The following is a 12996-nucleotide window of genomic DNA, read 5'->3' on the forward strand; positions in this document are numbered from 1 at the left end:
TCTTAGGAAAAGAGATTCTTTATTATGTGTCTTTAAAGTTAGTTGTTGATACGGACACCTGAGGAGTTCATGGGTTTCAGTGACCTTTTACTATGGACCTGTTTCCAGTCAATTCATGTTTTCCTCACAGCCAGACAGCTGTTTATTACTGTGTCTTCCCGCATTCTCTACAATATTTTCTACTGAGACCTCGAGCAGCTTGTTAGTGGGAAGTAAATATTGATTTGGCATCCTGTCAATGCAGAAAGAATGAAAAAATTTCCACCAGAGGCCCCTCAAACATTTTCCTATCGACATTTTCTGGGCCGAGTGGAGAGCTGCATAGAGGATGACAAGGCCAAGACGAGTGGAAATCCCTGCGGGGTCTATTGAGACTGCTGCTGTGACCTGTGTGATACTTTTTCTTCCCTTTCAAGTATTTTTTTAATACACATATAGTCTGCTGGGATGTGCCCCTCTTGTAAGTGATCAAGGGCAGTTTATTGGCAGGTGAGAGCCCTGCTTCTCTAGTCGGCCAGCTTTTGTTTTGACATCGCTGACAGCATGCAGTGTATTCTAAAACTTTTTCATAATAGTTTTATCATTCAACCTAATTGTTTATTTAAAAATGAAATGGAATAAAAACAGCTAAACCATCGTTCTCAAAATAGCAAAAAAATTATTATTGTAATGTGAGTTATGGAAAGTCATAAATGTTTCTGTATGAAGATTAAAAAGATAGAAGCTGAGATTAAGTAAAAATTACTTCACATTTATATTATCAAGTAGAAGTATCTATGCTTTTGAAAAAACCATGAGTAAGTAAATAATATATGAACTATTCATATTTTAGTGTCGATTTTATATATAAATTTTGAAACAGTATTGGGAATCACTTCAATAGTAATATAAGGTGATTGGGAGTCTTTTTCTTAATGTTGTTTGAGTGCAGACGTACAGGCACTAAACATAGCTTTCTGCAGTGACAACTTGCTTTTGAGCGGAAATGCCATTTCTTAATCATACTGCATACCCAGTACCAGCACCCAGCCCGGTGCCTGGCAGATCAAAGGAGTTCAGTAATGATTCTTATGGGACTTTTTTTCAGCTGAAAATAATAAAAATAAACTTTTAATGACTTTTTAAAATGTTCAACTTACAAAAATGATCCTTCAATAAGGAAATTTTATCATCAGTTATGAACATAAAAATAACAAATTCATATGTAGAAATCTTTACTACATTTTATGAAAACTATATTGACACCAGACCTGTTTGTTTTTTTTTACTAGCGCATGTGGTCGTACACACACACACATTCTACGTGACCTGGACATATGCTTATTCTGGCCAGTCAGTAAAAAAATCCTGTTGAAAATGGCGTTAGATTGCTTAATACTGTAGTTTGATATAGTGCCTTTTTGTGCCACTGAGCCTGGACTCTGGAATATAACTGCCTGGCAGTATTGATTTAATTGCCCAGGTTTATTTGTGGACTCCTAATTATTGACTGGAGGTAAATTTAATTGAGCAGCCTTTATGAACACTGGGAAACCGCTGCTGTTGCTGTTATACGTAATGAACTGCAGCATGTGCCTTTAGATCATTTTTCAAGCTAATTTTATTCCACTGTGACAGTATGATAACATTTAAAAAGTCAAAGACTTTTTATTTTTATTACTGACATAGGTGGTTTTGCTGATGTCTTTGAATTTTGTGAGAAAAAAATAGAAACTCCATTGGCTGCGCTTGAATGTCACTTTATACTAATTATGCCCAAGAGAAAAAATCTATAAAAAAGAAAACGTCTCTTTTTTCTAGCCTACTTTTCTTCTCTCTCAATTCCAGTGTTTATATTTGTCCTGAATTTTAGAAAAGGTTTTCTTTGCCAACCATTTTTTTTAGGGCCTCAGTTATGCTCAGAGGATTGTGCGGGCAAAGTGTAAATACGTTCATTCATACCTTTTATTTCCTTTATGGCATACAGCTTTGTGTATCTGATGTTACATGAACTTTAAGCTGTGAGATAAATACTAAATAATTCAGTGTTGGTATTTGATTATTAAAATATTTTGAAGATTACAGTAAAACTTTCCTTTTCTGTCCTCCCTCTGGTTTGAGTGCTTTATGTAACTGATTTTTAACCAGTGTGCCACAAGAATTTTTATTTTTATTTTATTTTTTAAAGATTTATTTATTTATTTATTTTTAGAGAAAGGGGATGGGAGAGAGAAAGAGAGGGAGAGAGAAACATCAATGTGTGGTTGTCTCTCTCATGCCCCCCACTGGGGGCCTGACCTGCAACCCAGGCTTGTAACCTGACTGGGAATCGAACTGGTGACCCTTTGGTTTGCAGGCCAGCACTCAATCCACTGAGCCAGGGCTGCCACAAGAATTTTTAGAGTCTGCAATACCTATTTAGTCAGGTGCATTGACCTCTTCTCTCTCAGATTGTCAAATTAAAATAATGACAACAGCCAACACAACAGTAGCTCTCTGGTGTGAATGCCCTGTTTTGAACCATAAATATATAGGTCATATAATAGAGTTGCATCTTACTGGTCACATCACATAATAAGGGTGCACCTGATCGGCTAATTCTTGGTGTCAGAAATCCTTGTATACAACTATAGGCACCTGATTTTATTTTTAAAGTCACTTTGGAGCAATAAGGGTAGGTAATTATTTATTATTCCTATTATTTTTTGTAACTTAATAAAAAAATATACCTATATTTTTGTCAGATTGGCAAAAAATATATTTTTTGGTGTGCTGCAGAATCTTAGTGATTAATTTATGTGTGCCATGAGACGAAAAAGGTTGAAAGTCGTTTCTTTATGTAATAGAGTTCTGAGGTCATAGGAGTTTATCTGGTCTTGTGGTTTTACCTTTTGTGTAAGGGTTAGGCCACAGAATTGTTTTCTGTTAAAGAAACTTTTCTCTGCATTAATTTGTTGAAAATTAATATTGATAAAATATTAACTGCAAAATTTTAAAAAATAACTTCTGCTATGTGGCAATATGGGACTACACAATAATACTATACCTACTACTACTGTTAGCCAGAAGTGCATGAGAACTAGAAGGTCTAAAGCCTTAAATTACCTATATTTAATACACAATGCAAATATACATCCTCATTATTTCAATTACTTCTGATGCAGTTGGTACTTTTATATGTTTGATCTTTATCTGACCCTACCCTTTATCCTCACAGATTTCTAGTAATAAGAATCACACTGAAAAATATTTCTAATACCTACTTTTATTTTTATGGCATTTTTTATGGCATAGCTGCCTTATAATTTCTTTGAACATGTTTTCATGTATTAATTTCTCTTTTTACATTAATATGTTTTTTAAAAACTTACAATTTATGGCAAAGACAAAAAGCAAATTAATTATTGTAATAGGATGAGAGGACCCCTCAAATTAGGGGTTTTTTTAATATTAGTTTAGTGAATTGGAGAAAAAACAGATATAGGAAAAGTAGGCTGAGACAAAACTAGAAGCTATTCGGTAAGAAAAAGATGTTCTCAGAGTTGTGCTTTAGAAAAATACATGAGATCAGTGTGTAAGATGGTTTGATGGGAGAAGAGACCGGGAGCAAGAAAGCAGCCTAGGCAAAGGGCAGTGAGGGCCTGGATATGCTCTAGCTATAGAAATAGAAAGGATGAGATAGATGTGATCCTCGTCATAGTGACTGAATAAATAGCAGTAATGATATGAGATGAAGGGGTCAGAAAAAAGAAAGCAGAGATTGTTAAGTTTAATACCCTACATACTGAGAAGGAAGATAACTTTAAGAGTGTTAGCAATCAAAAGAGCTAAAACAGACTGGTAGTAAGGAAATGTCAATAACAAGCCATAGAAAATTTGTAGGTATGTTTCATTAACATATTTCAAGGACTTGTGATTTGCCATTAATTCAGCTCAGCCTCCGGCCTCTCGTATGTCTTATCACAGTGAAATTTAATTATTTATGAACATATTTCAAACTTTTACAACTCAACAACAAAAAGAAAATGAGTTGAATAGACATTTATACAAGAAGATATACAAGTAGCCAATAAGCATATGAAAGGATTTTCAACATTATTAGACATTAGGAAAATGCAAACCAAAAACCAAAATGAGATATATACTTAATATCTAGTAAGCTGGCTATAATAAAAAAAGACAGACAATAACACATGTTGATGAGGATGTGGAGAAATTAGAACCCTCATACATTGCTCATGGGAATGTAAAATTGTACCACTTCTGTGGAAAACAGTCTGGCAGTTTTTCAAAAAGTTAAAGATAGAGATTACCTGACCTAGCAGTTCATCCCCTAGGTATTTACCCAAGAAAAAGTAAAACATATGTACATACAAAAATTTCTACATGAATGATCATAGCAGCATTATTCATAATAGCTCAGTAGTGGAAGACAACCAAAGTTCAGTCAACTGATGAATGGATAAAAAAATGTGGTATATACGTACATGGAATATTATTCAACCCTAAAATGGAATAAAAAACTGATACATGCATGTTATAACACGCAAAACTTTGTAATTTTATGCTAAGTGAAAGAACCCATATTCAAAAGGCTACAAATAATTTTACTACCTTCATATGAAATGTCCAGAATAGTAAAACATATCAAGACAGAAAGTAAATTGTAGTTGCCAGGGAGGCAGAAGATGGAGAATGGCAGCTAGTGGGCACAGGATTCTGAAATTAGATAGTGATGATGGTGACACAGCCTTATGCATATACTAAAAACCAATGAATTATATACTTTAAAGTAGCAAATTGTGTGTTATATGAATTATATCTCCATTTTAAAATGAATTCCTTAATATGAGACATATTGAAAGAGAAGAAAATACATAAATTCACCCTACAAACAAAATTCCTGGACTGGTTGGCTTCAGAGTTGAATTTTACCAAACATTCAAAGAAGAATGAATACCTACCCTCCTCAAACTATTCCAGTAAATCCAAGAAGAAGAAGACTGCCAAGCTCATTTTACAAGGCTAGCATTATCCTGATTCCAAAACCAAATAAAGACACTACAAAGAAAGAAAACTATAGTCCAATATGTGTGATGAACATAGATGCAAACATCCTCAACAAAATATTAGCAAATTGAATTCAGCAATACATTAAAAAGATTATATACCATAATCAAGTGGGATATATTCTTGGGGTGCAAGGATGGTTCAGTATCTGCAAATCAATTAATGTGATACTCCACAAAAACAATATGAGGATATAAATATCACATGATCATATCAAGAGATGCAGAAAAGGCACTTGGCAAAATCCATAACCCACTTGTTATAAAAATTCTCAGCAAAGTGGGAATAGAAGGAACATATCTCAACGTAATAAAGGCTATATGTGACAAACTCACAGCTAACACATGATACTCAACAGGGGAAAAAAAAACTAAAAGTGTTTCCTTTAATATCAGGAACAAGACAGGGATATCCACTTTCACCACTTTCATTCAACATAATGCTGGAAATCATAGCTATAGCAATCAGACTAGAAGAAGAAATAGAGATAAAACTGCCATTATTTGCAGATGACATGGTAGTACATAAAGAGAAGCCTAAAGATTCTGTCAAAAAAACTGTAAGAACTGGTAAATGAATTCAGTAAAGTATCAGGATACAAAATAAATAATCAGAAATCAGTTGCATTTTTATACAGCAATAATGAACTATCAGAAAAGGAACTAAGAAAACAATGCCATTTACAATTGCATCTGAAAATAAGATAAAATTAAATAAAATACCTAGAAATAAATTTAAACAAAGAGGTAAAAGACCTTTATTCAGAAAATTGTAAGACATTGAAGAAAGTAATTGAAGAAGATACAAGTAAATGGAAGTATACCACCATGCTCACGGATAGGAAGAATTAACATTGTTAAAATGTCTGTACAACCCAAAGCAATCTATAGATTTACATAATTTCTATTAAAATACTAGTGGTGTTTGCTACAGAACTAGAACAAATAATCTAAAAATTTGTATGGAAACACAAAAGACCCAGAGTAGCAACAATCTTGAGAAAGAAGAAAGGCGGATATATCACATTACTTGATATAAAAACAAAAAACAAAAAAAAACTATACTACAAGGATGTAGTCATTAAAACATCGTGGTACTGGCATAAAATAGATGCTTAAATCAATGGGACAGAGTATAGAGTACAGAAATAAACCAATGCCTTTATGGTCAATTAATATTTGAAAAAGGAGGCAAGAACATACAATGGCGTAAAGACAATGTATTCAATAAATGGTGTTAGAAAATTGGACACATAGCTGAAAAAAAAAAAGAGAGAGAGAAACTAGATCAACTTCTTACACCATGCACAAGAACAAACACAAAATGGATTAAAGACTTAAATGTAAGAATCAAAACCATAAAACTCCTATAAGAAAACATAAGCAGTAAAATCTCTGATATTTCTCTTAGCAATATTTTTTGATGGAGTTCCCCAGGCAAGGAAAACAAACAAACAGCAAGACCAAGCAGGACCATATCAAACTAAAAAGTTTTTGCACAGCAAAGAAAACCATCAACAAAACAAAGAACCACCTACTGAATGTGAAAAGATATTTGCCAATGACACACCCAATATGAAGTTAATTTCCAAGATTTATAAGGAACTCAGACGACACCAAAACAAACAAGCAAACCAGTTAAAAAGTGGGCAGAGGACCCAAATAGACACTTTTCCAAAAACAACATACAGATGGCCAATTGACATATGAAAAGATGCTCAACATCACTAATCATCAGAGAAACACAAATTAAAACTACATTGAGGTATCACTTCACACCTGTCAGGAAGGCTATCATCAATAAAACAACAAAAAACAAGTATTGGCGAGGATGTGAAGAAAAGGGAATTTGTGTACTCTTGGTGGGAATGCAGCTTTGTACAGCCACTGTGGAAAACATCGCAGAGGTTCCTCATAAAATTAAAAATGAAATATTCCAGCAGTTCCACTTCTGGGAATATATCTGAAGAAACAAAAAAAACACTAATCAAAAGAATATATGCACCCCTATGTTTATTGAAGTGTTATTTACAATAGCCTAGCTGTGGAGGCAGCCCAGATATCCATCAGTAGTTGAGTGGATAATAAAAACCTGTTGTACATTTCACAATGGAATACTACTTGGCCTTTAAAAAAGAATGAAATCTTACCATTTGAGACAGCATGGATGGACATAGAGGGTATTATGCTAGGTGAAATAAGTCAGTCAGAGAAAGACAAATACCAGGTGATCTCACTTATATGTGGAATCTACTGAACAAAATAAACTAACAAAATAGAAACAGACTTACAAATACAGAGAACAGACTGAAGGATGCCAGAGGGGAAGTATTTTGGGACTGGGTGAAAAATTTGAAGGGATTAAAAGTACTAATCAGTTACTATATAGTCATGGGGAAGTAAAGTACAGCACAGGGAATATGGTAAAAAATATTGTAATAACTGCGTATGGTGCCAGGTGGATACCTGAAATATCAGGGAGACCACTTTGTAAAGTGTACAATTGTCTAACCGCGATGCTGTACACCTGAGACCAACACAAAATGTTGACTACAAACTGTAATTGAAAAATAAATTTTTTTAAAAAGTAAATTCAGTAAAGATCTTATATCACAAATATGTCCCTCAGCATTAGAAAAGATTGCCTTAAGTGCATTTTCATTTGAATTTCTTTCTACTGGCCATAACTATGAATAAATGAGATACTTCATTTTATTTTGTTTCAGTAATACATGAAGAGATGTTTCTGTATTTTACTGTAAATGGTACTACCTCCTAATATATCCAAATAAAGAGTCAGTTATTTATGAATAATACTACCTGAAGCAGTAGTTTGTACTTGGGAATTTATAAAGGCAATGGAAAGAATTAGTGGAAATAAAGCTGAATTGATTATATGGCATCCATTAAAAAAATTATTGGTACTTTGTGCCATGTATTGTCAGGTAGGGGTATACAGCAGTGAATAAGAGAGACAAAAATCACTGCCCTCAAAGAGCTTACATGCCTGGGGATGGGAGAGAATAAACAAATCATTAAAATACATAAATTGTGAAAAACTATTAAATAATTAACAGAATTATGGGTATAAAGTATGTATCCCTGTTTAAAACAAATCATATACATTTATAACCACAATATGTTTCTTTACTAGGATTTGTGTAAAAACCCTCAGTCAGGAATGGCTAGAAAATATCTTGATTTTGATTTTGTTGTTGCCTTATTCTCTGTTATTTACTAATCCTTTTCTGGGTTTAATTCAGTCCATTAGTCTACTTTGTCCCAATAAATTTTCTTGTACAGGAACAATATTAAAAAAATCTGTCTTTCTACCTTACGTTGAGAATTTAGAATATAGACCTCTGGTATTTCATTAGCTTTAAATATCCCTGTTGCTTTTAGTTGCTTCAGATCTTGCAAATGCTGAAATTTAAAATGGCTCCTTCCCCAGTGCCCTCTGCAAAATATCCTTACCTTCTATGGAATGCCTTGCAATATGGCAGGGAAAAGGGTGTTATAAATCCCTCTGGCTTTTGTAAGGAAAGAAAAGAAAAAAGTAACTTCCAGCCTGAAGGTTAACTGAAAGTTTCTTATTTCAACTCTGAACATATTTACTCTGTGGCTTTCTATGTTGCACTTACAACACACACACACACACACACACACACACACTCTCTCTCTCTCTCTCTCTCCCCCCCCGCCCTCAGTTTCCCTGTCTTACATCCATGAACCCGCATGTTCAGTTACCCACACAGATTTCTCACATCTAGCTGCAATAGCAAAAGTTTAAAATTCTCCAATCAGAGTCTTGCTGGGATTTCTTTTTTAATTTAATGATTTCAAGCTTATTTTCATGTTTCCAGGAAAAAAAAGACATATATGATTAAAAATTAAAAGGTAAATTTTATATTATATGTATTTTACTACTATAGATAATCAGGGCCAAAAATGAAAGTGAAAACAAATTATAGCCTTTACCAAAGTTAGGGAATAGCAAAACACTGACTTTTCTGTGAGTCGATTTTCAGCAGAACTCTTGATATCTATACCATATGTACCAAAAATATAAGCCATATTTAGGAAACTTAACTCAAAATTCAGTGCCCAATTTAAATTATAGATAAATTGTTCCTTCTGATAGCATTCTTGGTTCTTTTAAGTTTAATCTTTTAATTATAAGATAATAGAGTTTATCCTATCTATTTTTTTATATATATATAATACATGAATACATAATGTATACTCATGTGTTTATATATACATTGTGTATGGATAAATATCTATACTAAATTTTGCACCATTCATTTTACAATAATCAAACCACATTGGTCTCTTTAAAGTCTCAGTCTCACTAAATCATATTTTTTGTAAAAGTAGGTATAATACATAAAATTTAATATCTTCCCTTTCAGAATGACTCAAGCTAGATCAAAGTCATTCATAGTTTTAAAGTGATATCTATCTTTTTGATAATAGTTTTCAAAGCAAAAATAAGAATGAAAATGGTTAAAATGTTAATCTTGTCCTGTAGTTCTAAAAAGCTACCCTTATTTCAATGTTTTTCTTTCAACACATTTTAAATTTTATATCATATGGAGTACATTCCAGTTAGTGCTGATGCTCTGAGTTATGTAATTCTATGTTTTACAGTCATTATCTTTAGGCTTTGTTATATTTCCCCGGTAGCTCTGAAACATCTGCAACCATCATTCATACCTTACCTTTATACAGAAACATCTCTAAATGAAGCCACAATTTGTAAATGTGAGTGATAAATTTGAGATTGTCAGTGGTTTACCAGTTGCTAAAGACAAACATCTGTAGGTATTTCCATGTAAAAGAAGCTGATAATCTGTGTGAAATCAGGGAAGTCCCTCCATAAATAGGAAACACCTTTTGCAACAGGCTAGGAAGAACGACTAGAGGACCCGCTCTAAGACTGCAGGGTAGACAAGCAAAACTCTCCATTGATGTCCCAGTTGAATTTTCATACTGAGAAATCTCGTGTAGTATCAGCTCTTCACCTTTTCATTTTTCTTCTTATGCTAAAGAACTCAGGCTTGTGTAACTCTACACTGCCATAGTTAGAAGCATCGCTTCTCCTTTTTGATGCAAAAGAGTCAGGCTTCCTGGACATCATAGTCCCTGGCACGTGCCACCCGAAATGAAACCGGAGGCAGCATAATTGTCGGGTTTGCTGTTTAAAATATATTCGATAGGGAAAGTGGGAAGGAGTCTTTGCTGTCGGCCCGTCAGGTTGCCACTTCAACTCCAAAATCCTCTCAGTGAAAAAATAGTTGTGTTCTCTACATCTAAGGGGGTTCTGAGGAGGCCTAGCCCCTCCAGGATCACAGGGAGATCATTTAATTTACTCTTAACTTAATCTGGACTCCAAAGCAGTAGAAAGTTCAGGTATTCTTACTGTTTTAAAAACATTTTGTATTAAAAAAATATGGCCAACAGACCATGTGAATTTTTAAAGTACTTTCCAAGATGTCATATTTGAAGTATAGTTTCAGTTGAAAATCTACCAAATCTATATTATTTTTCATTGATTCTAAGATACACTGTCCCCGCATTTTTTTCATTCCTGAAATTGGAACGTGTATAAAGTGTGGGCATATTCAGGTGGTCGAGTTTTTATCCCAGAAAAAGCTGTTTTTTAAAAAAATCAATGTGTGTCTCTTATATTCAACTGTATCTTAGAATTGAACCTATGTGATATTTTGGTAATCTTATGCTTTCTATTGTGGTAAGTTTCCAGTAAGACAAATATGTAAATCTCCTGATACAGACTAAAGATATAGTCTGTCCTGATGTAGACTCAGACTTCCTTAAGGAAAAGGCAGTTTATCGTGAAGATAAGAAGGCCGTTAAACTAGAAAATTATTTGGGATCTGTTGCAATTCTACAGACCAGCTTTGGTCTCTATTTTTCCTTCATGGCCTATGTAATCTGCTGTGTGTGCGTCTGTGTGCACATGCGTGTCTGTGTGCATATGCGCGCCTTTCTGGACTGTTTTCTCTGCTGCTGGCCTATCTTTTCTTTTTTACTCCAGTTCAGCATTGGGAATGAACCATTCTGGTTGGTTTAGCTATTTGTAATCACCTCAGCGGAGCGGAGCAGCTCTGAGCAGAGGGACTCTGAGCAGAGCTAAGCAGCTGTACAGAGGCACCTTGGGGCAGGTGCTGACCAGTGATACCACTGGTGGTCATCTAGCACAAAAAAGGGCCTGGTGCTGCTTCTCTGTAGGGAAGACGTCTGGACATGACAAGCATTCTCATTAATATATTCAGGGAAACAAAAGTAGCCGTAACCTGGTTAACCAAAAGGTCAACTCCAAGAAATGACTTAACGAATTTATTAATTCTTATAAACTTCTTATGTGAAACTAGATAACTTGGAAGAAGGATAAAAGGAAGTTGATAGGGCTACGGGAGGTACTTGGGGAACATTTCAAACTGTATGAGTTGGAGTTCTATAGGCAACCGAGTGAAGCAGAGGGAACAATGAAACTTTACTAGGAAAGTTATATAAATTATGAAATTTAAAAATATACTCTACATTTCATAAACTCAGCAGTTTGCAACATGTGTATTACACTTTGATATGCCAAACAAACTTTTCTATAACAACTTAATCAATGAATATACTTTTGCCATTTTTTTCCTCTGAAATTTTCACCTTACAGCTTGAGATAGTCAGCTCTACCACAGACAAGTGTATTGATAGATCTCTCTCATTCTCTGCTGAGTGATGAACATACAGTACTACTTCTGTGGGCCTGTGGGCCCTGGGGATGACTGTAACCTGCTATTGATCAGCTGATTGAAGATAAATGGCTTAGCTGCTTGTATTGCAGATTACATCATTAACATGGTCAGTAAACCATGAATTGTTCAATAAGGCGTTTATCTTTTTTCATTTTACTTCAGCTCTTTTATCATTTTTATTATAAAAGACAAAATTACCCACACTAACCAGCAGGATCAGTTGAAAAGAGACCCAGTAGGGTACCATTATGGTTGCAAAGTTGCAGACAGCTGAGTTCTAATGGTTTAATGATATTTAGTATATTTTTTGAACTGAAGAAAATATAGAGTTTTGATAATCTTTTTTTCTGTGTTTCTCTTACAGCTTCCTTTTGCCTCATATTTACTAGAAGCAGTACTGGAGAAAATAAATGAAAAAAAGAAACTAGTTGAAGTGTATTTCACAATTATGAAAGATATTAGATGATATTACAATGAAGAACTTTTCTTCAAATGTGAAAACTTTTTATGTGGTGTGATTGGAATACATGCATTGTAATCCCAATACAGTATCTGCTCCAACCATCAATATTCAGGTTCAATAGCAAAATAAGAAGTCTCAGAAACAAATTAATTGCTGAAAAAGTGAAACTAATTAAGTGATAGTCATTTAAAAGGAAATAGTGTAGCATTTGATTGTGGAATGCAAATATTGCCACAAATCAATGCAAACTGAAAAATGATTTTTCTTCCAATGCATTAGAAGAAATTAGAACAAGCTTGGCACAGACAAATTGGTCTGAATATAAAAAGAAGAAAAGTGTAAACTGAGGATTTAATCTTTAAGTTTTGTAAAGAAACAACTTTTTTATGTAAAATTCCTATGAATGGCCTTAAATCATCCAATGAGCAAAACATTTGTATTGTAAGCAAATATAAAATGAAGCAAATAACTTAAGGATGAGCATTTAAGGAAAAAAACTTGCGTGGTCCAACTATACTTGTTCTGAAGATTCTGGATCATATAAGAAATACTGTATTTTCCTAGAATTATTTGGCAAAAATAAAAATACTTTTTCCTTTTCTCTCTTTTTTAAATTCATAATTTTTTGTGTGGTCATATAAATTAGCAAGGGACCAGAAAACCAGTGTATAAAATTAGGCTAAATCCTACCGTAGTCAACTAATTAAATTCT

General features: G+C 33.8%; 1 protein-coding gene across 1 annotated transcript in view; it reads left to right on the top strand.

Annotated features, from left to right (window-relative positions):
• The window catches only part of CNTLN (centlein), a 279122-nt gene extending 266835 nt beyond the window's left edge, over positions 1–12287 (top strand). The window contains exon 26 of the mRNA XM_054583186.1: positions 12186–12287. Coding sequence (XP_054439161.1) covers positions 12186–12287 — 102 coding nt within the window. The remainder of the gene's footprint in view (positions 1–12185) is intronic.
• Positions 12288–12996: the final 709 nt, after the last annotated feature.

Source organism: Pteronotus mesoamericanus, unplaced genomic scaffold, assembly GCF_021234165.1.
Source record: "Pteronotus mesoamericanus isolate MK-2021 breed Mesoamerican mustached bat unplaced genomic scaffold, CSHL_Meso_final contig_73, whole genome shotgun sequence".
In the NCBI taxonomy this organism is placed as follows: Eukaryota; Metazoa; Chordata; class Mammalia; order Chiroptera; family Mormoopidae; genus Pteronotus; species Pteronotus mesoamericanus.